The sequence below is a fragment of the Anoplolepis gracilipes genome, chromosome 10 (assembly GCF_047496725.1).
Source record: "Anoplolepis gracilipes chromosome 10, ASM4749672v1, whole genome shotgun sequence".
In the NCBI taxonomy this organism is placed as follows: domain Eukaryota; kingdom Metazoa; phylum Arthropoda; class Insecta; order Hymenoptera; family Formicidae; genus Anoplolepis; species Anoplolepis gracilipes.
This window is the reverse complement of record NC_132979.1, coordinates 523,865-551,393: the sequence shown is the minus strand read 5'-3', so window position 1 is coordinate 551,393 and position 27,529 is coordinate 523,865. Positions and strand designations below refer to the sequence as shown.

The following is a 27,529-nucleotide window of genomic DNA, read 5'->3' as shown; positions in this document are numbered from 1 at the left end:
TATATATATATATATATATATATATATATATATATATTACCGTCGATTTCAATATCGACTAATTTGTAACAAAATTAAGGCGAAGAAAGAAAAAAATGATGGGAGGAATAAAATTTTGAAATCCTCTCTGTGCACTTTGAATTATGAATGGAATTATTTAAATAAGACTATTAAATTTATATATGACGCGCGCTGGGAATATTTAACTTATAAAACTTGACTTTTTCTGGGTTATTCGCGGAATAAGAACACCGAACACTGAACTGACAGAATTCTCATCCAGAGATTCTTAAATTTATTTTTAATATTCTGTATAAGTATACCGGAAATTCCCAGATTTAGAGTACGTAATGTAGAGGGCATACACATGTTACATTCGTTTAACTTTCTAAAGATAGCGTCCCGAAATATTCATGTGCGGTACGAAAGGTACGAAAGGTACGACCTACGAAGGAATGATCTGCAGGACACGCGGTGAATATTTCAAAAGTTGGTATTAAATATTCACAGAGACGTTATTCTTATCCAAGATTTTTGCATTGTATATATGTATCTCAAGAAACATGCACTTTCTTCAAAACTGGAGCAAACTAAAAATATCGCCAATTTCAATATCAGACCCGCGATATTTATAGAATTATCAAATATTAAAGTTTCAAACAAATTTTTATTTATTCGTATCAGACACGCTTAACATAAAAAGTTATTAATGTATATTAAAAAGCAAAAGGTTTAGCGGTCTTTTATTTAAATTTTATCGAAGAAGAAATTCGATTTCAGAAATTATCTTGTTGCATCAAAATGTAAATATTTATGCAAATAATAATTCCTTCAATCTTTGAAAGAGAAAGGGAGAGATACCTCAAAAATGATTTTTAATTTCACGTTTGTGTTTTGCATATTTATTTTAGTTATATAAAGCCACGCAGCGTTCTCTGTTCTGTTCTGTTGTTAGGGGACATTCAGTATTCGTGCAACCATTTGTAAAATTGCCTCGCTGCTTGCTTTCGTATTTCGATATTTCCGTCTGCCTTGTTCACGTTCGCATCCAAACGTCGAGTCCGGCCATTTCATGCTTGTTGAACAGCGGACAACTCCACAATTTGGATAAGGATCCCTACCGATTTGCTGGCTTCCGGAAATTTCTAATTCTTTCATTAAACTATAGAAATTGAAAGCAAAAAAAAAAAAAAAAAAAATATCAAGATGTAGATAGATTTGCGTCTTCTAAAATATCGTGAGAAAAAAAAATCGCAAAATCGCAAATAATTACATATTAATTATATATAATATTATTTAAATTATTTATATGTAGTATTATTAATTATAATAATTATATATTATTAAAATAATAATAATAATAATAACAAGGCACACTTAATACTTTTTTTTATGGATTTCTTGTCTAAAAACACGCGACAAGCGAGTTGACTAAAATTCACGACGGGAAAAGTGCAGTTAGAGTCGAAGTGACTTAGTCTGCTCCAGGGAATTATTTATTTTCCGGTTGTCCCATCGACTAGCAAACACCATTCTATATAACTAGTACAAATATCGCGAGGCTTTCGAATATTTAGAACGTAGGAGCCCGCAATTCCCGTCGGTAAACTGGTTTGCGCGGTAATTTCAATTATCGTATTGCATGGAGGTTCGTCTAACTTCTCCCTCATAAATACATTAGTGTTAGTGATTTAACGCGGATGTGCAAATATCCGGGTAGAGTCGGGCACTCTCTCAGTTGCTACCCAAAACTTAACAGGCAAACCCCGGCCCAGGTTTCCCGGACCGAGAGTTTGAAAAGGCCATTCATTCGGGTAAATATTTGGATGACAAGAAGGAAACAGACTGTTCACAATTTCCGCCAAGAAACCGCTGTGCTTCTTTCCTCAATTCACTAAAATTTTTCATTTTCAACTTACCATTCTCTCGTTCCGCACGAGATTAGATTATCAATATATATTCACCTTTTATAAAGCGTACTCTAAGAGATGATAAAAAAGAAAAAAAAAAGAAAAAAAAAAAAAAAAAAAAAAAAAAAAGTAATAGAATTTTAACTCTGATATTATCAGTGAGTAAATTTTATTTTTCATAAAATATCTTGCGTAAATGTTCGGGTTTTTTTCATTATCACGTACAGACATCTAAATTTAAGAATCGCAGCGATTTCTGCTAGAAACGCAACGTCTGGGCTTCAGGTACACGATTCTTCGAGAGATGCGTTACATTTTTAGCATCTTTCGCCGAAAAGACATATTCTTGCCATACCACACCATGGAAATTTCATCTTCAGCCTCGTTTCAGTATCTGCTCCTCTCATCGTAGCTTAAGAAACAGTTCGCCGAGTAGCAGAGCCGCTGCCAATGCTACCAGTTGCACGGAGCGAGGAGCAAAAGAGAACCCAAGAGCTTAATCCCCCGTCGTCGTCGTCGTCGTCGTCGTCGTCGTCGTCGTGGTCGTGGAAAAGTTTTGCATTCGCCGAGATTTTCTCGCAAGCCATCTCGCCGAGCGCGTTTTTATTCGTACGATGATTCACTTTGACACCGCTGCAATTCTCGACCCTAATAATCCCACCGACCTATTTCCGCGACCACGAGTATTCCCACGTATTATGGAATCTGCCGTCGAGCTGTGTGGGGGTGTGTGTGTGTGTGTGTGTATGTGTGTGCATGTACGTAACTGTGTTTAATCTTTTAAAATCGATACGTACACGCACAGCTTGAATGCCAGCTTGTCGTAATAAAATAACGCTTCATCTTCGCAAAATGAATGAAAAAATTGAATTTTGCTTACTTAAAAAAAAATATATTAAATAAGTATTATATAGAATGTAAAATATAAATACTTTTTTTTTATATATAAATAAAGCTATCAATACTCTTTAATAATAAAGATTAGCGCTCTGTAATTTTATACGAAATAAATCATCGCCGATATCGCTATTTAAACCCAGCTATTTTTACATCCTTTCTCTCCGGTATTTGTAGTTGACAAAAAAAAAAAAAAAAAAAAAAAAAAAAAAAAAAAAACAAAAAGAAGCGATAAGTCTCTAAGAAACACGCGATACGACCAACATAATCGAAGCGATATATCTACAAACTTTTTTTCGTCTCACATTTATAATATAACAAAGTTTAGTGCCACCAGCCGGTAGTTTGCCCTCGAGGCGAAATCAAAGATATATCATGCACTACAGCATCGTACTCATAAAATCAGAGTCTCTCCCCCCCCCCTCGCTCCTCCCCCCCCCCTGCAAGTAAACACGATTGTGCCGCGACGGTGCATTTTGAGGTCGAAAAAAGCATAAGTGCTCTGCAACTTGCACGTTGTGCAATCTGCGTGCTTGCAACGTAACCAGATTATTCCGCCACCGCGTAAATATACGCGCAAATGCAATTGCTCATGCATGCTGCGCTCGCGCACACTTTATGCGAAATTGGCAGCCTTCTACTCTACCGCTACTCACGGTAAACCATGTAATACGGTACTAAAGAAGTCTATTTGGGATTATTAGAAGAAAATCACGCGTGTGTACAAAATTTTTAATTCGTCTTCTAACTCGCGATTAATTTTTTTTTTCCTTTTTTTTTTTTTTTTTTTTTTTTAAGATAAATTTTCGAGATTCCCGTTACGTGTACATCTGGCAAATTAAATTAGTAACGAAATCTTGTTTCCAAGTTAAATTCAAGAATATTTTCCTTCGGCAGAGTATATTTTCAGGTAAAAAAAAATTTCAAGAGGATACTATGGTGTCAAACGCGCCGAAAAGTTTGGCGAAAAAGCGGTGAGTAATAAAATTTTCGCGAAGAGAAAATCTTCGTCTCCCAAATTTGTCAAAAGGTTGCGTAGATGAAAGGGGTCGAAGTAAACCCAGAGGGAGAAAGCTCTATATAAATTCGAAGAAAGCGAAGTATGTAACGACAGTTCAAAGTGCGCGACCGAGGGCGCGCGCTTATTGGTTGTAAAACAGGAGCCCATCTGCTCGCGATATAAGGCATCGGTGAACCCTAAAAATCGACTCCTATCCGCCACCGATCACGGTAACAAGTTAGCCAGCTGATACCTTGATGCGTACCGGGTGTACTTCAAGTATGAATTGTCTCGATTAAAAAACTCGTCCGCCTTAATGGTTTGACGCAAAATTTAGTGGTTGGTAAAACGTGATTTTAAAAGAATAAACTACAGAGATAAAGAAATAAATTATATTGATAGAGAGAAATGATAAATAAAGAAAAGAGACAAATAAATTTTATACTTGACATTCTGTTGTAAGAAAATTAAATTTCAATAAAAAAAGGTCAAAAATATAAAAGATTGAATCCTACATTTTATATTCTTAATAATAAATTAATAAATTACCACTTATATTAATCATAATCGTTGATAGTACTGAATTTAATCCTTAGCGTTCTTTCATTTCATTAAAGCGATATTATCACCTTTCCCTCGGGTAACTTTTTCTTTTTTTAAACTCACGTTACACACAGAAGTAGCCAAGTAGCAACTAGTAGAGAAAAACGACAGCGATAAGTTTCTTCGCGTTTACCGTTGCAAGAATATCGCTCGTGATAACGATATTACTGGCACTTGGCGGGACGAACTTAATTTCGTTGCGGCACTCGAGCTAATCGATAGCGAAATTCTGTGGCGCTCGTAAATTCCGAAATGGGATCAACAGCTTCCTCCCCGATGTCAACAGGCCAACGGGAAATTCGTATAGGGTTTGCGGAGTTGGGGAGGGGGGAGGCAGGAAATGGATGAGCGCGGGGAGGAGGGGAAAAAGTGAAATTTTTGGCGTTTTATGCCAACATCTCAACGAGTATACGGCATTGTTTTTTCGTGTGACAGCTGGCCCGCATGGGGCCGGAACAACACTAAACTCAAGACCCGACGCGGTCTTATCGGTGCTCGCCTTATTTTTAATAAAAACTACGACGACGGTAAGGGAAGGAAAGGAGAAAGCTCTGAGATTAAAAAATTCACCGGTGCCCGGAGGCACTCGATGGCCTCGTAACTTAAAATTAAGAAAATTAGGAAGCTGCACGACCGGCTGAGCTCGCGAAACGTCTTATATCCTCTCTCTCTCTCTCTGCTCTTTCTCTCTCAGGAATTTGATAATAATTACATCGCCAATGACACATTTGTGATTTTATCGAGCGACTCTTTTCGCAAACTAAATTTTAATCACGCGAAAATTTAATCGCACGAAAATGTATTAAGAGATTTCGCGCCTTGACTCGAGATTAGTTTACGTGTGTATTCCTAGGAGATATTGTATCGTAAAATTAATTTTAAGTATGTAATATATACTTTACACGCCGCGTTCCTAGGATAATATTAATTCTACTATTAACGTCGCGTTAACCTTAGGTTGTTCGGTAGTAAAGTTGCAAGAATTTTGCGCGAGATGAACAAACTTGGCGCAACGAGCCGGTTAAGTTTCCTACTTTGTCTATCACACCGCGCGACAGTCGGAAATACCCCCTCTCCCCCCCCCCCAAAAAAAAGAGGAAGAACGCGGAAATTACGCGCGACGCATAAAAGCGTCGGAGAAGTGAAAAAAATTTCGCGTCTCTCGTAAATAAGTAATAACGCGAGCGGCCATTTAAATAGTCATAATAAAACGCGATAATTAGTGATTCGCGCAGCAAGTAACGGGATTTAACAGGCGTTGACAACAATATATTTATATTTTTTTTCATAACTTAAAATTTTTTAAAGTTTTATAAAAGAGAGGAAAGAGATTATATATTATAATACTCACCGGAAATACCATCGTAGGTCCACCATTCCTCCCAGCTGGCTTCGGATTCTGTAAATGAAAATATGCGAAATTTTAATTGCGTTCAAAGAAAAATACAACAAATTACAATTAGATATTATCGTATTTCTATTACGGTTATCTTTCAAACTCGGTATTTAAGCTTAACTGTTTTAAATTATTAGCGTCAACATAAGAGAGAAAGATCGCAATTTTCTTATCCCTATATCCAGCAAACCCGAGAGACCCCGCAGACATACATATACGGTGGAAAACTTTAAAGCTACTACTATCACTGCGCCCAAAGACTGACCGGTGCATCGATCAATTGGGATTGCAGATCGGAGGAGGCGGGAGGACGAGGGAGGACGATCGATCAATCGATTACCGCGGGCGAGAATTCTAAGGCAGAGCGGTTCTCGAATCGTGCCACGTGGTTTTATGCGCGTCGGACATGCCAGAAGAGCGCGACCCGGAGTTGACCCGGGTACACACATATGGGAAACTCGCTTCCTCTCTCTCTCTCTCTCTCTCTCTCTCTCTCTCTCTCTCGTCGACCGTAGATCGACCTCCCATACCACTTTAGAAGCTGACCCATATTCGATTATCTGGATGCATGCCATCCAGCGCCCGTACTGCAAACTAATTGCTTCAAATTGGAAAACTTTCTCGGGGGGCTGCTACTCTCTTGCCTCTCTTTCTCTCTCTCTCTCTCTTTCTCTCTCCCTCTCTTGTTCCTTCTCTGTCCATTGTCAATCTCGACGTTCCTCTCGCCGGCTCGTGCCTCTCTCGACTAATCCTTCTCTTTTCTGGTACCGCGAGATATTTATAGCATCTGCTCCGTTTCGGAGCATTCGTGATCCATTGGCCATTACGGACTACCGGACTACTGGACTCGTGTCTATATAATATCAGACGGCCACGCGTGTTTATCCGTGTGTTACGAACATGTGCGACACGACGTACATGTTCGCTGAGTGGACAGCGTATGCACCTTAATGGACCAGCAGCCACGTGCCACTGTAACTAAACCTTGCCGCGATTATGTGTCTGTCTCACGCGATCTACAGGGTGTCTAGCAACCTTACGATTGTCTTAATTCGAGGATTTATAAAAAAAAATTGTACGAGTAGTATCGATCTTGTATCGAGCTTATCGATATTAAATTCTCGAGATAAATGACTTATTCAAATATATTCAAAAATGTCCATGATCAGAGTCTCAGCTTCACGAAAGCTGCTGTCATCGCGCTCGCGTGTTATGACCGACAGAGAATTGATGCGCTGTCGACATGTGAAATCCGGTGCCTTACGTATGTATAAACCTTGGCTGTCAAGTACGAATACAAATGGTGTACGCGATCGCGGCTAGCGCATAATCGATAATGACGCCTGTCACTGTCATGTTGGACGGATGATATTATCACAGAATATTGCAAGGTCTTGGATTCGGTCTTAGAATCGTTGTCGAATTGAAAAACGGAAAGTCGGACGTAACATTTTTACGTCATTTTTTAAATCTACCTTTGATTAGTAATATAGCTACACGGTACAAAATAATTGTAGACAAAGTGACTAAAGTTTTCTTACAGACACGCTGCCTGATTTTTCAGAATTTTCAGAAAGACGTTGAACTGAATTTTTAGAAACTCTTCTGAATTTTCAAAAAAAAAATCACTCCGATAAAGGCAGATTGTCTATTGAAATTACTTTCAGACACTCAGATCTAAAAATTCAAAAAAATGTATCTGTATTCTTTACAGGAAATTTTTTACAGTATACTTTAAATCATCACCAGATAGTTGACGCGATAAAAGTAGCTGTCAGTATTTTACAGAGGTTGTTAATTTTAATAACAAAATTATGGTTGGATATTATATACATTATTTCATCTTTTGATAAACGATTTTTTCGACATTTCCTCTCGTTGTGACATGATATTTATTTTATTAAAACGACGTCTCAATTTTTCGGCGAATGAATTCTTGATAAAAACTTTACTAATCTCGTAATCAAGTTATGTAGAAGTTTTGTCCATTACATTTCCTAGCGCGTTTGATATCTTAGACTATTTTTGAATATTTTATTTGCACAGAACTTGTCTTCTCGACGAGACATCCATCATTTATTGCATATTTTATATTTAAATTATTTTAACGACGCATACGGAAAAAATCTACAAAAGACTACCGTAACTGTAACCGCAATAATCAAATTTGATAAGAATTACGCTGAGAATAATTCGTTTTTTCGAGCAAAAGTCGTTTATCACAAATTTTCAATTTTGCGCGCGATCTTTCTCTAGCATACATCGTACGTCACAAGATGACAAATCGTAAGATCGATAACTTTGTCAGAGTAAAACTCATCAATTTACCATTTAATGACTAACTCGCATACGTTTACGAGGTGCTTCCTGCCAGGGCCATCTCGATTATACGATAGCATTTATCGCCCGCGGATCGTACACAGAAAAAAAGAATATTCTTATTTTGACAATATCTTTAGTTTCAAAATGTAAATCTTGAAATGAGATTATATTGCGTTAATCAAAAAAAATTTGCTTGGATAAAGACATTTTATATAGTTCAACCAGGAAAAATATATTCTTATTATTTAAGAATAATTTTCTTGAATGGAGAGGAAAAAAATGTTGGATAGAAAAAATAACACATGTTCAAATGGAAGATTATAATTTTCTCAGAGTTAAAATAATTATTTGATTCTTGATATGACAATCGTAGCATTGAAGTAAGATTGTAATAATATTGTTAACATTTAAGATTTTTAAATTCTTCTAACAAGATTATAAATTGTTGCGTATACATATATGAAACAATGAACGCGTCCATATGAGTATATAAGTTTTGATTTGACACTTACTTTTTTTCTGTGTACACGCCTGCATCAGTTCCGATACTTTTATTCGACTCGCTTTTAACGCAAAAGTGTCGATAACGCTACCGTATCGTCCGGGAAGACCTTCCCGGTATATCGGTGGCGCGAGGCAACCGTAAAACTTCTTTTCGATTCGCGATTCAATCGCGCGCTCAATACCACCCCGGCGAACTTTATCGGTGGAAAGTGAGAGAGAGAGAGAGAGAGAGAGAGAGAGAGAGAGACTTTCGGTAATCGCGTTACGATCCATCAAGTGCGCCCAGAAATGCATCAAGACTATACCAGACTCTCCTCTCTAGCGTACGCATCGATGCCTGACCTGCTTCTGACGAACTACTTACGTTAAGTAGTAACGGTATGCACAAGCGCGACCACAGTGGATCTCCGCTTTCTCTCTCTCTCTCTCTCTCCCTCTATCTTTTATTTTTCTTGAAAAATTTTTCTAAACATGAATTAAGCAATATCTAATTGACGTTGAATTTTTCTTTTAATTATAAAAATGTATACCTTATATAAATAAAAAAAAAAATAAATAGAAAAAATATAGAGATAGGAAAAATAACTTTAGAATATACTTGTTTTAATTATGCAATAAAATTTATTTAAATCTATATTATTTTTCATATCGAGATATTTTTCTTTCGCTTATTTTACAATTTATTAACATTCAAAATTTATAACTTTAAACATTAAAAAGAATAAATAAAAAAAAAAAATAGATAATACGAGAAATGCATCTTGGAATATATTGTACTTATTAATTACACAACAAAATTTATTTAAATCTATATTATTTTTGATATCGAGATATTTTTCTTTCACTTATTTCACAATTTATTAACATTCTAAATTTATAACTTTAAACATTAAAAAGAATAAATAAAAAAAAATATAGATAATACAAGAAATGCATCTTGGAATATATTGTACTTATTAATTACGCAACAAAATTTATTTAAATCTATATTATTTTGATATCGAGATATTTTTCTTTCGCTTATTTTACAATTTATTAACATTCCAAATTTATAACTTTACCTTTGAAATATATGTTTTATCACAAGATTTTCTCTCTTGTATTTCATAAAATAATTTTTCAGATACTTTACAACAATCTCACGATAAAAACTCACGGCAATAAAATTTTTCATAAAAGTATAATTGCATTACACGTTATATATCTCTGCAAAAACATGTTAGCTTCCGATTACACCAACACACGAATCGCGAGCAAAACGGGAGCACTTTGTTTAAAATACAAAATGTCGAAAATGTTATATATAAACGTCAAATAAATGCGACAATAATTCGTACAATCGGTAGCAATCCAATTCGCGCATTATGTACTTTCAAAGCGAAGAATAAACGCCAGAGTAACCAGTTAAAGGGAGAAATACCGTTACGAGAGCAGAGAGACTGCGTTCTCTCGAATAAAATTCGCGATGCGAAAACTCTGCACACAAGAGAGAGAGAGAGAGAGAGAGAGAGAGAGAGAGATTGGATTGCAGAGTCGCTCACATAAGAATTACGCAATTATACGGGCAATAAAAGTCTCGCGGCTGCAAGAATGCACTCAAAGGCAACCTCGCATGCATCGGGGAAATTCCACGCGGTTTAAAGAGAGCCAACCCTTCGCCCCGGGGTAACATCTACGCCAATTTCTCGGCGGCGAGCCGTCCACCTGACAATAGGAAAGGCTTCGTACAATATCGGCAGATAGTGCGAACACATTTATATAATACTTTTTTAGTCGTTTGGCAAATTGTTACTCTTATTACACACGGAATCGATAAAACGCCTATTCCATCGGGAAAAAGAACCGGCGTATCCTGACACGCGCATATCGGGGAATAATGAGGTCGGCCGAATAATTTTCCGCAAAGGTTAGATTCAATAATTCATGTCACAGTCGCAAGTTCTTAAAAACTACTCGACAAGAGATTAGAATTCATCAGAAAAAAAGTTTGATCTCTATTAGATATAATCAGGATATTTATTTTAATTTCTTGAGATATACAATTTTTCTCTGTAAAAAATAACTAAAGCAGACAAAGTGTTGTCTAAAGTTGTTTAAAGGTAAGCTTTCTTATAAACGATACAACTTGCCTTTGTTGTCAACATTATCGTTCTAGTAATCGATTCCTCGTTGTTGGATTTTTACCACGAACGATATCACGGGCATCCCCTCCACGATACGCGATGGGATAGATGATATTGCCGAATCGGGGAGAAGTGTTTGCGCTAAATTAATTTCGGGTCAGGCGCGCAGGCGGAGGCGGAGGCGGAAGCGGAAGCGAAGGCAAAGACACGTAACGTGTGTGTGGTGAACAAAGTGAAACAAAATTGAATCACGGTTCGAAAGTGCGGGTCGTGGAATCGTATAGATGTTCCCGCTGCCCTCGGGGGGTTATCCGGAGGGCGGAAACTAACGCACGCGAGAGTGTGTTAAAGCGGCGCGGATAATTTAAGTAAATATTTCTCGTGATATAAATGAAAGGCACGTGAGCCCGATACTGATTAAACATTAAAATTGATCGTTGGCGGAGCCATACGAAATTACAGTCCGCAAATGCCAGAGCGCGCAAGATAAGACTTGGGCAAATAACGGTGCAGATACTATCGCCGCTGCGATTCTTTCTTTTATCAAGGGGCATATCAAATAAGTCTATAACTAACCACCGTATCGCGGTTCAGAGTTATTCCGCAATTTGGGCACATAGCGCACGAAATATTTTTAACATACTCTAATGGAAATCTCGATCAACTTTCGACATAAACGCGAGTCTCGAGGATATTTTCTTTCAAACGATAAGAAATAGCCTGTGATTAGTTTCTTCGCATAGAATATTTTAAGCTGTCTCGTGAGATATAAATATTACATGTTTCAGCTCAGTAAATATTAAGGGCCCAGTCTATTCTAGCAGTATGACATTGATGATTTTTTAGAAATTTCTTTTTTTAACAATATTAGAAATTGGCCTTTTACCTATATTTTTATTAATCTTCAAACAGTACGTCGGTATTTTTAAATTTGTTCTCACATTTAACTTTTTTTTTTTTTTATTTAATACGAGCCTCTGCTCTTCGTGTAATTGTCTGAAATGAAAAACTCGGTATAGTTTCCATAGGATATTTTTGAGATACTGAATCTAATTAAAATTTTTTAAAATTAATATTTAATATTTTCTGATCTTCAAGGAATAAAAAAATTTAGTAAAATTGAAATACATATTTAAATTTAAAATGTAAAATTAAATGTGACTTTGTTATTTTTCAATTTTTTTTCCAACGAAATTAAGTTCAGTATGCCCAAAAATCTCCTACGAAATGAAACTGAACAGAATTTTTTTTCATTTCAGACAATTACACGAAAACCAAAAGCCCGCAGTGAATAAAAAAAAATCTAAATACCCAAAATTTAAAAGTATTGACGTACTGTTTATGTGTCAATAAAAAGACATGTAAAATGCCAAAAAAAAAAAGAAAAATCAATTTCTCAAATATTTTTCAAAAAAACCCTAAAAAAATCATCATTTTTTCAAATTGTCAAAGTAGACAGAATCTGTAAAAAGTTTTTGCAAAAGTTTTTTTTTTTTTTTCAGAAATGAAAATAAATCCCTCGTGTCATACCGAGAGAATTTCGATATTTGCGTTACGGTTTAATCGATACAGCCCGCACGCGCCGACAATCTCCCAGCGCACGTTATAATTTCACGTAATTCTATTCGTATACGCGGCGCGAAATTACCGGGCCCCTTGAACGACGTGACGTGAAAGCGGAACGAGATCATCGTGTCCCCCCGGGCTAATTTTCTAATACTTATTCTTCTATTACAGCGCGCGCGCCCCCGCGCCCGCGCCCGTCCCCGCCCCCGCGTTACCATATTACCACACTCGTGAGCTGAATACATGCATATTCATCCATACGTCTTTATAACGGCAGGCACACACAGCTAAGGATCCCCTTTTTTGCATAGAGAGAGCCACCCCGTATAAACGGATAAATTCAAATTGAAGCAGCACAAAAGTGTAAATGAACTTTTCCCCGAAAAGGGCTGCTCTCGTCCGGGACGAGCACCGTCGACACGGATGACTCTAAAGGGCCGGATGGCCTTTGCGTAGGTGTATATATGTATACAGCAGCCTCCCGGATTAAAAGATGAAAAGAAGTACGAGCGACGCGACGGCGTACACTCACCAGACAGTTAATGACCGACAGTATTCTTTCCTTCGTGCATTTAAACGACCCGCGTGTAAATTCCCTTCATAATGGAGTTTAGTACAAAAGCTGGTCAACTTCACATGCTAACAAGCTTTTTCGAAACATAAAAATCTCCATAAAAATGCAATACGTCTCAGTCTTTTTACAATATATTTTATAAAGGATGTTTTTTCCATAAAAAATTAAGGAAAGTACAAATTTCTTTGACGCACAAATACAATTTTTTACTTTACAAAGTTTATACTTAATTGCCTGTACCCACAGATAACACACAATATTCATAAAATATACAAATTACAAAATGTACAAAAGGTTTATGATAATTATTTCAATATTTTATAAATATCTTTGTAATCTTAAATTATCATATAGATTATATCATAAATGTCCCAGGAAACGTGAGAAATATTTACAAAATATTACAATCAAATTATTAGTATAAAATTTTTTTTCACTTAAACATAAATATTACGTAAAATATTTAATCTATATTTTAATCATTTATCAAGTATGGATTTTATCATTTTTGTTTCCTCTTAATTACTATAAAATATTTAAGTAATACTTGAAAATAAAGAGTAAAAATATTTATCATAAATATCGCGTGTTGTATGAGCAGAGATAAATGATCCTTTTTATTTTATTAATTATAAAAGTGTATATAAGAGTGCTCAATAGAAAATATTTCATATCTTTAAGAATATTTTATATCTTTTCATATCAAAGCATTTTGTAAATGTATAAAGACTTTTTTCCATCTTCGTTGTTCGCGAATAGGGTGCAGAACTACGGCGTTCGCTCGGAAGGGGTTACACGGAGCAGGGTAAAATAAGCGAGAAAGAAGGTGAGAGTCGGAGTGTCCAAACGAGTGGCCAAATGTAATTTAAAGAAGGAGCGAACTTCATCTCCCGCGCTCGCCGTCCCTATCCTCAGGCAACGACCAGGCAAGAGGGAAAGAAGGCGAAAAGTTCAGTCTGGTTTACAATTCAGCCCGCATACAACGACCGACCCTTGCCTTTCTTTCTTTCCTTTATTCTCGCCGCCTTTACTCCCGTCACCGCCGCTCTTTGATTTCGCCGAGCACTAACTATATTCCACTTTGAGTTTACCTACCAAGAGTCGCTGTAATCGATTTATATGAATAATATTCGCTCTTTTTTTTCCACGGTGGTTTTCTAGTCATCATCATACAATAATAATAACGTAAAGCTTTGCAAGCTTGTTTGATGTATCAACTACTTATAACGCTTGAATCTTGTGTTTTGCATTAAAAATAAATGCTTGGCATTTTTTCACACAGTGACACTTTCTATTAATATTCTTCTTCGTATCTTGTATAATAATGGAAACTAATGTATAATTTTTGTAAAAAGGAAAACAATTGTATAAATAGACAAAAAAGAGAGAGAGAGAGAGAGAGAGAAAAGACCTTATAATTTCATATCTGAAAACATCTGTAAGCACGCGAGAGAGGAATTTCTAGAAATAATAAATATATATATATAATTTAAACGAGATGATGCGGGAATAGATGCATACATACACGGTATTCCAAAACCTGCGAATATCTTTTAATAGCAACTTTTTTCTGGCCAGTCGATTTTTCCTTAATTATATACAATGTACAGCTAAATATAAAAAGTATATCAAATAAAGAAAAACCGATCAACGAAAGAGACAGAGATAAAAAAGTAACAATAAGTAGATCAGATCATATATTTTCCGTGTCACCTCAATTTGTCATAATAAATTTGAAATGCAATTGACTGTTTTGACAAAGCGGACCAATGTTAATGTTAGATTTCAGCTAATCAAATATTCATTTAATCGCAACAGGATTTTCGTCAAAAGTAGTACACTTACATAATGAAGAACCGAGGAAAAAAATCATGGAGTGAAAACCGTATACCGTATACTTCTTCCTTCGATATTCACTTAATGTGTAGTTTTAGCGGAACGGATGCGATTCGTTAAGCTTGATATCGCCGTGCACTTGCGACGACAGCGGCAATAAATTGCATACGCGCACGCGAATTCTCGACGATTCAAAATTATGTGTGTTTAGGTGTGAATGACCCCTTGTTCCTTCTTTGTTTTTAAAACAAACACTTTAAGGGAAAGATTTAATTTAATTTATAATTACATGTATTATCATGTTGCGCTCATTGCATTACAGCAATGAGCGCAATGACTTTAAGAATGATTTATTAATTATTTTATTTATTTTATTTAATTTAATTTTATTTTATTGTAAAATAAATCATCTATGTAATTATTGCCTATAATCTACATTTTATCTTATTTATAATCGATATTTCCAACTTGTCAATAATCAAAATAATCTGTACCTATCATCTAAATAATCTTTATTTATTATTTATTATATTTTTGCACATATTCCAAGGCGATGGCAAATTTCGATTTGAAATCGCACATCGGTATCCTTAATTCTCTCGTCGTCCATTATGCATTTCGATTCGACGCGATTACAATCGTCGAGTGCACGTCTCCTTGACAGTCCAAACGTCCGACCAAATATAAACCTTCACCACTAATTCAGTGCAGCTCGCGAAGGATATCGAACGCCAACCTCTCGAATAAACGTAGCAGTAAATACACGCGCAGGATGGTTCCCTCGATCCTAAACTCCCACCATTCATCCTGAAATTTACAACACCTCCTGCCCTCGCCGACGCCAGGCGCCGAGACCGGGGTGGCGTCGCGACGCCAGGCGCCGCCGAGTCTCGTTTCGGCGACTATCTCATCTTCCGCGGCGTCGCTCTGCGAACGTTTTAGCGGAACCGCCGTCGCCGCCACCGCCGTCGTCGTCGTCCTTTCCATTTCCCGGCGGCGAGGGAAGTAAAGGGGTGGGAGGAGGGAGGGGGGGAGGGAATGTGAAAACGAGCGGGAAAAGGAAGACGGTCTCTCTTGGGCATAAAGGCGTTCCACGAGAGAAACGCGCTCCGAAAGCAGCAGCTCCGGGGCTTCTACTCCGCGTCATCAGCGTAATTGTATGCGAGGGAATAAACAAAACTATAAAGCGCCGGTCCGGATTACTTTCCCGCAAGTTCTCTCCACCCATTTTTCTCATCGCCTCTCGCTCGAGGGTCCCTCCCCGCCCCCCCCCCCCTCCTCTTCCTTTTCTGCCTTCTTACGCGAAAGCGCTCTCTTACTTCCGAGGCTTCCGGAATCGAGGGACGCGCGTGTGCGTTCCTAACTCACACGTGATACCATCCCTCTTGTCTATAGGGTAACATAAAACGCAATAACTGTACTTCTCGAGAGCATGAATATATTGTACGAGCGAATAAAAATGTTGTGTACACATTTCGATATATTTATTAAGACGATATATGAAAATGATAATCAATGGATTAGATCTCTGATTAGATTTCTAATTCTACGTTGTTTGGGTTTCAAGGTACACCCTGTAGAGCGACTCGTTCCTCACGACTGTGTGCGCGCGTGTAAATACGCGCGCATACAGCGCCGCCCCCGGTCCTTTCCTCGGTGGTTGCTTTTTATTTACCCCATTTCCTCCTTTGTTTACTCGAGGGTTCTCCGGCTATCCTCCTCCTCTTCTCTCGTCCGATAGTTTCCATCCTCCGGAATCGAGCACCGCCTCGGAAAACGGCACACAGGGTCGAATCAAACCGTCTCGTCACCCCCTACCGGCGTTCTTCTCCCTCTCTCGAGGGCCGGCCAATGGGATTAGCGGACAATCGAACTGGCAGGTGAAATTCTCACCGGGGGCTCGACTCAATAGCTCCTTTAAACCCTGGGCTGAAAGCCACTCGCGAAAAAGATTTCCTAGATAAACGACGTCGAGATCGCGGCGTAAAAAGCTCTTCCGTTGGCTTTTCCGTTTACCGTATACGTAGCGTATGGGTATATAACTTTCATAAAACTTTATACGAGTACGTGATATATGTAAAATAAACACTCGCGCAAAAGGCTGATGTGTCTGCGCGATTTTAACAGAATCAACCATTCAAACCAGGATATCCGCGCAACTTGTAATATTCTATAACAAATTGCTTTATCAGAAAAAAAAAAAAACAGCTCAATTTATATTCACTGTAAGAAATTGCCTAAGAATTTGGACAAATTTTTATCTAAATTTTCTGACCTGAAAGATATAATAATTTTAGATAATTTGTGTCTTAATTGTCAGTCATTTTTTATAGTATTGTAATATGATATAATATTATATATATATATATATATAATAATTATTTATTTATTTATTTTTTCATATTGTGTGTAATAATTTTTCCTCTCAATTTTGTCTTACTATTTTAATTATTTTAGTGTTTTTAAAAAAATCATTTAAAATTAAAATTCAATTTTGACATTCTCCCATCATTTTACATTTTCTGATTTCCTGTAGCTTATAAAGTTTATCCGTTATGCTTCTGCAAAGCATACGCCGCGTATATGTGTAGGTGAAACGCGTTTAGCGACGCTTTACAATCCTTTTGTTGCAACAGACAGAGAGCGGACAGCTACGCCACTGACATTAAATTTACGCGAGAGAAAACGAGGGGCGCAGGCACCGCACTCGTAAATACGTCCTCGTAAACACGTGCCCCCGCGGCGGCATTAGGACACGTAAATGAACTAATATCGCGTTCCACCTCTCGTCCTTCACAGCGTAAGTGCTTTCCTGGGGCTGGTCCTAATTACGGTGGCATAATGAATCCGCGAAGCACGATGGCTTTACAATACTCTTCAAACGACGTAGTGACGTAATGACAAGACTATGCGCTAATAAAGCGCAGCTAATGTCGTTGCATTTTTATGTTGCGTTTATCCAACTTGTTATTTATTCAATGAGGTGCTTCATACAATCTTTCATACAAGTTTAAACGCTTATTTTAATATAATAATAATAGAGCTAATTAATAATTTAATTTATATAATCGACGGTCTGTAAGAAGGCACTGATTGACTAAAAAAAAATCAAACAAAAGCTCTCTAAAATTTTCTTACAGACATACTGTCTAAATTTTCAAGCAGAAGAGTGTGAATAAAAATTCAGATATTTTTCGGAGCTTTCAGAAAAATGACTCCAATAATTGAGACAAATTGTCTGAAATTATTTCCGATACCCAGATCTGAAAATTCAGACAAAATTGTGTCTGAATTCTTAGGCAATTTCTTACAGTGGGAGAGCATAATATTGCCTTTCCTCGCGACAAAATGCTATCTTTTCATCGACGGTATTTGATTTCTGGGAAAGCACGTATATGTACATGTCATTCAAGAGATGTAGTACCGGGTGCCGTTTATCAGTGTCCTTAACTTCCGGAATGCTCATCGCGCAAGGAAACATCGAATACAAGTGCAACGGATTAAGCTCGTGGGAATAGAGGGAGGGGAAGGAGAGGGGGGAGGTCGTAACGACGGGAGAAAGAGCTTGAGTTGCGTGCACCGTTTCTAAGCTGCTTAGAATTTACGAGCTACGTCGCAAATGGCACCTTCATTCTCTGTCTCCGAGATGCAAGCGAGTAAAACATTCGGCTTGATCCGTGAATTTTGCTAACTCTACGACAAACCAGCGAGTTTCATGAATTTCGAAAATCAAATAGAAAGGAGCGACCAATGACGTATTAAACATAACGATATATTTATATATTTACAAGTATAATATTTAAAATATTTTTTTTTAAATATAATAAATATAATATTAAAATCTTTTTTTTTTTTTTTTTTTTTTAAATCTAACAAAAATCCAAATTTAAATATAACAAGAGATAAACAAATTTTATTATCGACACGATTCACATACAACTGAAATATTAACATAATTCGAAAAAAAGATTTTTGTCAGACAGATTTAAATCGTGCGAGTCTGAAAAAAAATGGCGGCATGTACTAACCCATTGATTATAAAGTTCCAATATTGGATTATTCGACGTAGCTGCTTGGGAACCATATTTGACATTTTTAATCGCGTTCGTCTGCTTTCCAGGCAAACCGACTAGTAAAAATGAATATATCGATCCTTAAGCGCCATGCTTTTTCCCGTCTCTTTCATAATTCATATAAGATAAAGGAAAGATAAAACAAAAAAATAACAAATGAGCTATCGCCCTTTATACACCCTTGCGATTTTTAATTCATTAACCCACATTCCGCTGCGGAAAAAAATTTTGGCGCATAACCGACGTTTACTTTCTAGCCAAGAATCGCTGGTAGTGCGTATGCACTTAGGAGAGGAGATTGGTGCAGGCGAGCGGTGGACAAGGGAGGACGGGGTTAAGGGAGGTAACTTCGTTCAGGTTAGCGGTGATTCGATTTACCTGGAAGGCCGGTACGGCCAAGTGTACAACATGTTGCACAGAGTAGGACAGCAATATGTAATCCACTTTAACCACGCGGCCGTAACCTGTCCTTGTCTCTCCTTCATCGACGCTCTCTCGCGTGCGTCGCATTTATCCCCCTCCACTGTTTGTTCCTCTCCTTTTCCTTCTCTCTCTCTCTCTCTCTCTCTCTCTCTCTCTCTCTCTCTCTCTCTCTCTCATCCTGTCTCCGTCTCTCTTTTGACAATGGATATTCTCTGCCTACCGTTGAGTAAATTTCCCACATTATGGGGACGCTATCATCGATCCTCGTGATCCAAAATCGTAAAAAATGGAAACCGCGCGTCGTGAGAACATCGTGATTGCAGGAAAGTTTACGGAAGAAAATATCAAGATGTTTCTGAAAGTTTATTATATTGAGAAAATTTCGTAACATCTTTAAGACGTGATTTTGTTGCTGTCAAATGTGTTTACTTTTATTATCGAGACTCGGATCTCAGATCTTAACTCTTTCTTTCTTCGTTACTGTTTTTGATATTTTCTAGCGAAAAATCAAAAGTTGATATTTTATCTGATTGAATCCAACAAAGCTGATTCAGATAAGTAAATAATATGATTATAAAGAATATTATGTCTGATAAACCAATAAAATCGAATATTGTAGATCGTAAAAATTTAGAATCGTCGTAATCTAATCTATTGTTCTATTACTTCTTTTTCTGTTTTCCAATAATATAAATAATTTAACCTTAATAATAATAAAAAAAAAATTTAACCTTTTCAACTAATATTTAGCGTCGCGTATGTATATTTAATATCTGTACTAAAACTCCTTTATTCCTGTGTTAAAATACAATTGTCAGATCCAATGATATTGTACATAATAATAAATACAGTCGATTAAGTCTAAATACATTGTTAATGCAAAATAAATCGAGTTTTATTTTTAATATTAAACATTCGTTATTTACTCCTCTCTCGAGGATCCCGTTTTATAATTTTTGTACAAAATAAACATTTAATTTAATCTGAATCTCTCTCTCTGTCCTGCAGATATATTTTCGTCAAAAATCACTCATTTATAATATTGCTAATAAAATATTCATACATTGCAGAAAAGAAGAAAAAAATGCCAAATATTCACATCACGTTTTATTCAACATTCAAACACTCACAATGCTAACAATAAGTAAGAAATAGTACGGTATAATTAAGCGAAACAAAAAAATGTTTCTCGTTCCCCTCTCTCTCTCTCTCTCTCTCTCTCTCTCTATTTTCTTCTCTCTTTCTCTCTTTTTCTAGAAAAGAGGCCGGAATATTGCATCGCGTTTTACATTTCGTGCATATTTCCGGAAGACCGTACCGTACTTCGTTTTCCGTTTCGAGACAGTCGTACAGATTCTGCCATCTTGTTGTCCCCCTACCCCTCTTTCATCTTATATTCATCCACTGAATACCAAGCCCGTGCGCCAACATTTTCCGCATTATGGTTTCGTTTCCTGATCGATCTGCCCATCTGATTCTGGGTTCAGAATCGTTTGGACCGGGTGTACGCGACGTCTCCGAGAGAGAGAGAGAGAGAGAGAGAGAGAGAGAGAGAGAGAGAGAAGTTTGATGGTCGGCCCTAATAGTCGGAGGTAATAATAACAAGGCATGCCCGGTAATTAAACCCAGGAGGTCACCCGTGTCCCTCCTTAATGACAATGTGTCGATCGTATTCATTAATAAATTCCCGGAGCGACTGTCGATACGCCTCGTCAGCCTCAGAAATCAGAATCGACACGTAAATTCCCACGCGATACCATCAAATAAATCATTCTAGTATAACAATCTTTTTCTACACAAGCAAATATATACTATTTGTAAATTTCCTAATGCGAATCAATTTTCTTAACTCTTTGTAAAAATAGAATGATATAATACAATTATCCCCCTCACAAAGATAGAGTAACACTATACAGTTTGATGATTTAAAATTTATAATTATAAATTTCAAATTGTTACGCATGTAGAATAATTGGTTGGCAGGAATTTAAACAGATATATAGTTACATTTCTGATTTCAGATTTATCACTTTATATGAACCAGCGCATGCCATAACTTATCAATTTAGAGCAAATTTTCATTAGTTCAATTAGCGCTGACGCGTCTCTACTATTACACACGATAATTCTGCAGACAGCATAGTTTCTCTCTTACGTTTGTAATTAATTTAATGAAAGCCAGCTGGAGGACAGGAAGGCACAACTACTGTATATAATAAATTCCTTGCGTTATCTTCTTATTTCGCGACAGCAGTGATTTTACGTACTACCGACTCGATTTCATCGTGCGCAACAATTATTATTAATTAACGAATACCGATAATATCTTGGACAAGTAGAATCCCGACTCTTACAATCAATACCACAAATAACACCAGCGGTGCCGACGTAACGTCGGTCACTCTACTATTGTCAGCGCATCATACCCGCACGTGTCGTATTTGCCGATGACAAACTCGCTTTCGACCGGCGTGACCAGTTAGTCGAGTGCGTTTAATGGAATAATATCTGTGACACCCAATAACAATTCTCATCCTCACGCGCGGAAATCGAGGCGGAGGCAGAGGCGCGGATGCGTTTGCAAATTATACGTGTGTGGGCGTTTAGGACACGGTAGATGGTAGACGCAACCGTATCATACATACCTGCGTGCATCGACCTCTCGCTCGATACGCGTTTCCGCACGCATCCGCAGGCGATTGCACACGTCCGTGCGTCCCTGGTTATTTGTTCGATATGAGCCGATACAAACCGGGTACCGATGTTATTTTAGCGTCGCGTATCGACGTCGCTGAAATCACGTCGCGGTTGTACCTACACAGAGTCAGTCGATCGCCATTTTCTTCCCGACACGTATTCTCTTTCCTCTGGCAGAACGGAAATTGTTTACGCCAACTTTAGAATGTCTATGAAATCAATAAGCGAGAACTTGAGCGACTTGATCCTTTGACTTTTCATTTTTATACACAAAACGTTGCTTCTTAATCTTTACAAATGGCGTATTTGAATTATTATACCATTTAAATTAATTAATTATTCTAGCGTATTATTATTTATATAGTGTGTCACATATATGTATGCGCAGTTTTTTTTTTTTTTTTTTTTTTTTTTTTTTAATTCTTTCTACGCATATTTTCAGATATTCAACGCAGAATAGTGTATAGTTACCTACACGATTGTCGAGGATGTAATTAGGTTCGCGGCGAAATGTAAACAGTGTTAGAGATCTAGATTTTCATGTGTATTATTTCGGAAATGTATGACACCGACGAATACCGAGTGGACCAATGCAATAATTATCTATCCCGGATATCACGCGATAGCGCCACTATGTATGCACTCTACCCTTCAGATTAAGTCAAATATACAGACCTGCATGTTTGTTAATATCGAACATTGCGCTAAACGTATTTTCCTGCTCGACAAAATAAAATATATATATATATATATATCGTTAAATAAATAATTAAATAATTTATTTAATAACGATAAATTCCTGTGCTCCCTTTCTAAATGTTTATAAGTGATATTTATTCACAGTTTTTAATAATAATTAATAATTTTTCTTTTAAATCGTAATTATTAAATTTATAAAAAAATAATTTGAAAATTTATAGTCTTCAATAAGAAGAAAAAAAAAAAAAAAAAAAAAAACAAAAGTTATAATCTACGTAGAAAGTTCGAATCTGTCTTATCGAGAAATTTTACAAACTTTAATCTCTTGGCTAAATTCAAATTTCATTTATGTAGTTGAGTTATATTATTATGCCTCAAATATTGAAGTTACATATTCGACGGAAGTGGATTAGTTCAAGCAACGCTAATATCACTAAGAATCACATACACGAAGTCTCTGATGCATCTCGACTTCTCATACGTTACTTTGAGCAATTCAATCCCAGCACAGCTTCGCAATCGCGGTCGTACAGTACCTTGCACACACATACGGCTGATTCCCAACTGATATCTACACCGGCATATGTATATGTACACAGATATGCGTATGAGTGTGTCAACATTGTGTATCCATAACCCCCGCAGGATGTTTCGGGTTGGGATTTCTGTGGAATCCGTTATACCGCGCGCGCGTGGGGGAGGCTTGGTAATCCGCTGCGGGAACAGCGGGACGGGTTTGAATTTGGGTCGCGCGATAAGGGTAATCCAAGGGTTCCGAAACGCCGGATAATTTCTGCGAGGACCTCTTGTGTCCCCCGCGCCACACGCCGAGGTTCACGACTATTTCGGGACAGAATCCCTCCTCCCCTTCCACCCCCCGCCGATCGCACGAGAGAATGCAGGTAATTTCGGTATCACGGATGGTCCCGAATGGCCGATCCTCCGTTTATACGCCCGTTTTCAAGTTATGCAACCGGCCAATTATTATCGCGCCGACAAATCGCGCGCGAGATACATACATCACATAGTCTCGCGTGGCAAACATGGAATCGCAGAATTATTTAACGTCATCGGAGGGATAAATTTAACAGCGCATGCCCGAGATCTAATATACTTCCATTTCCTCCTCCTCCTCCTCCTCCTCCTCCTCTATATTTCTAGCTGTCTCGCATTTGATGAGATTGAACGGGGATTAATATAATACGGGGATGTTGCAAAAATTAAGATCTAATTCAAATTTGATGAAAGAGACGGAAAAAATAATTTATCCTTTCTCTCTCTCTCTCTCCCTCTCTCTTTTTCCAATGTCTGTAAATATCATTGTTACCGTGTATATTTTTAATTTGTATTATTTTTTATCATTGATTTTTTTAACGAATATTTTGTTCCATCAAGTCAAAGAGGCACCAGTTTTAGTTCCTTTACTTTCGTATTAAAGATATTTTTATTTAATAATTATCTGAATTTTATTTTCCAAAATAAACAATCTGCCTTTGCTCGCATAAGCCTATTATTACTTGTACTTATTTTTGCAATATAAGAAGATTTATTATTCAAGTTGTTATCAGTTTTATGTCATCATGTAAACGATAATGATGAAGGAGTTTGAAGCGAAATGTCTACAGCTTCAACATCCAATATAACGTATCGATATTAAAATATCTTCTCCTGATACAAAATCGACATCCCGCGTTGCGCGCAATTTTCACCTCCGCGGAATTTTTCTCCTACCCTTTTCTCCACCTTTTCATTCTTGGAAATACCGACAAGCGAATGCAAATACTGTCTCGAAATAAAACCGTATGCCGTTATCTCTTTCTTACCATCGTTGATCCGCGCGTTTATTCTCCCACGTTCATTTCTCCCTCCCCCCCTCCCACCCCTGCCCTTTCCTTATTCGGCATTTCCGATTAATAAATTCCCCGGTGGATTTCTCGAACAAGCGTGGAAAGATGGTTTCCACGATGGGCTGCTTAGCGAGGGATAATAACGATAATAATGATGCTAACGCGCTGCATAGCCATTCTTCCTTCCCTTCAACGAAAGAAGAGAAAGAAGAAATCGAAAGGTACGAGGTGTGTCTGAGCGAATCAAGGGAAGGGAAAGGAAGGGAAGGGAAGGGAAGGGAAGGGAAGGGGAGATCATGGGAGTGTGAGCAAAGATGGAAAACTTGCCAACTGAGTTATTCCTCGCCCGAATTCTTCGTCCGAGCCAGACTGCCAGAACGAAGAAGGAAATATTATTTCGATTCCACTGCCCGTCACCACCCCCTTCTTCCTCCTTCCTTCGTTCGCTCACCTCCCCTGCCCCTCGCCCCTCGTCCTAACGTTCGCTTTCTCGTTAATCGAGAGTTCGAACTTTAGATTACACTCGCGCCTTCTGCGTGCCTTCTTTGCCGACCGAGTGAGAGAATTCAAAGGACATTGTGTCGAAACTTGGGGAACGAGAATCCACTGAAGGGTGCACAGCCCCCGGGGAACGGACAGCGGAATAAAAGAGAAAGAGAAAGAGAAAGAGAAAGAGAAAAAGGGGAAAAAAATAAAGAACCAGGACAAAATGCGAGGGGGAGAGGGGGAGGGGGGAAGGGGGTAGAGTTATTCCTACCACGACCCGGAAGAGAAGTCGTCTCTTTCCGGAAAGACGAACAGCTCCCGCGCCGCTGCCATCGGGAAGAAATTTAGACGACCGTGATCTGTCCCTTTGAAAAATGGCCCCGGCCAAATGCGAACGAATCTGAACCGTTACGGCAATGTCTTCGCTGGGATACAATCCCAGTTTTATTACCGGAAATACGCGAGTTGGATTCCCTTATAGATTCATTTTGACAATATTTTTCCATAACGCGAGAAAGAGAGCGCAATATAACCTTCAAGAGGATTTAATTTAATTAAAATAATTTGAAAAATATTTTTAATTTAAATTTAAATTAAATTAAAAAATATTAATGAGAAGCCTCTTATATACTAGCTAATAATATTGCGATAGCGGAGAAACACACGGTAAATTTTTTGGGTTCGCGATTGCTTCGCACACTTATTTCGTTTCAGATTACGTTCACTAAATTGCCGTCTTTTCGTACACACGGCACGTTATTCTCTCTCTTTTTCCATTTTCTTTTTGTTCGAAAGTCGACGAGGCACGCAACACAGACTACTTGTCGGTCAGAAAAGAACGCGTTGCACGACATGACACGCGCAAGCGAGGAATGATCCTCGTAGCACACAAGTAAAATACTGCGCAAAATTGTTGGCGAAACTATTCGCCAACGTTTCGCCAACTATGTCGCATCATCGTGTCCAGAATAGAGGTTGGTCGAAAAGAGGGGAGGCTCGTATATGGCGCTTATTCCTCCAACAGCCGCACGTTATTGCCACCTTGTGCCATCTGTGTGTATATGTATATATGCCGAGATATATCTATCTGTAGTTTGCAGTTTCGTGCGAGATCTTGCAAATTACTAGATAAGGCAAGTAAAAATAAAATAAAAAAAAAAAAAAAAAAAAAAAACCAAAAGTATATTACAGTCTTGATATCGCGTAGCTTGAAATTATCCTTTTGATAGAAGCACCACCGTATATTTACAGTCTCTAAAAGAGTGAAGCCTTAAATAGTATCTTCCACTGTAAAAAAATAACTGCAGATAAAGTGTCTAAAGTTTTCTTACAGACACACTGTCCAAATTTTTAGAAAAATGTTTGTTTAAATTAAAAAAATATTATGATTCTGATGAATGAGACGAAGATTGTCTGAAATTACTATCCGACAACCAGACTTGAAAATTCAAGCACTTGTGCAAGCAAATGTGTCTAAATTCTTAAGCAATTTCTTAGCGTCACGTTTTGAATCTATTTTAAAAAGACGCACATAAATAATTGAATATTTATTTGACAGTAGATCCAGTGTCGCTTTAATTTTATCAATCTTTCTTCTCCAAAGAAAATTAATTACGTCCATAGAGAATTAAGCACGTCGAGCAAACAAGAATTTCTCTGAGCGCGTCAGCTCGGCGTTTCGAAGAACAGATCATGTCATGTTGAGCGTCTCGAAACCAGAAACTACGATATATCTAGTTTATCGATGTGGTTTTTTTTTTCCTCCTTCATTTTCAATCTATAAAACGTCATAGAGATTTCTGCGTTCTCCAAGTATTAAACAGTTGCCGTTTATTATCAAGACAGGCTCATTTCTTAAATAAAATGCGAACGTTCAATCATTAGGAAGCCTTATTGCTGTCCAAGCTTCGGAACTTTAATAGCCAGACATTACATCGGCAAAGTTTTATAAGAGGGAAGTTCTTTCTCTCTCCCTCTCTTCCTCTCTCTCTCTCTCTCTCTCTCTCTCTCTCTCTCTCAAAGTATCACTAGCCGGATTTCTCGAAAAACGTGTTTTCTGGGACGATCGAATAGTTTCGGACAGTTTATCGGGATTGTCGAGTAGGGACGGACAAAGAGGAAGAGAAGAAAGAGGGAGGGGAGAGATGCAGCAGGAAGTAAAGCAGGAGGCGGAGAAGGAAGTACGCTCGAAAGAGGATGGAAAGAGAGGGTGAGGAGAGGGTCGAGCCCCGAGCTATCGACTGATGGTATGTAGTAGGATAGGATTAGTCGACCGCAGACTAAATTGGGTTTCTGTACAGTCGCCTGCAAATACTTCCTCGACAGATAGCCCGGTTGCGCGCCCGGGGTTAGACCAGACAGATAGACGACCAGCGAAGCCGACAGTAGCGTACTGGGTGATGGTGGATAGAACGGATAGGCGCTGCAGGTGGTAGGTGGTAGGTGGTAGGTGGTAGGTTGCGGAGAAACAGGAATTATCCTTCACCCTCTTTTTCCGATTAAATTGGTACCCTTTGAGAGAAAGAGAGAGAGGGAGAGAGAGCGCAGTCAAAAACAGGCCACTATTCGTTTAA

General features: G+C 37.8%; 1 protein-coding gene across 3 annotated transcripts in view; it reads right to left on the bottom strand.

Moving 5' to 3' along the window:
* Positions 1-27,529, bottom strand: part of Carpa (Carbonic anhydrase-related protein A) — a 142,084-nt gene that overhangs the window by 72,708 nt on the left and 41,847 nt on the right. For all 3 annotated transcript variants that reach the window (XM_072900622.1, XM_072900625.1, XM_072900623.1), the window contains exon 2: positions 5,762-5,809. In XM_072900622.1, coding sequence (XP_072756723.1) covers positions 5,762-5,809 — 48 coding nt within the window. The remainder of the gene's footprint in view (positions 1-5,761; positions 5,810-27,529) is intronic.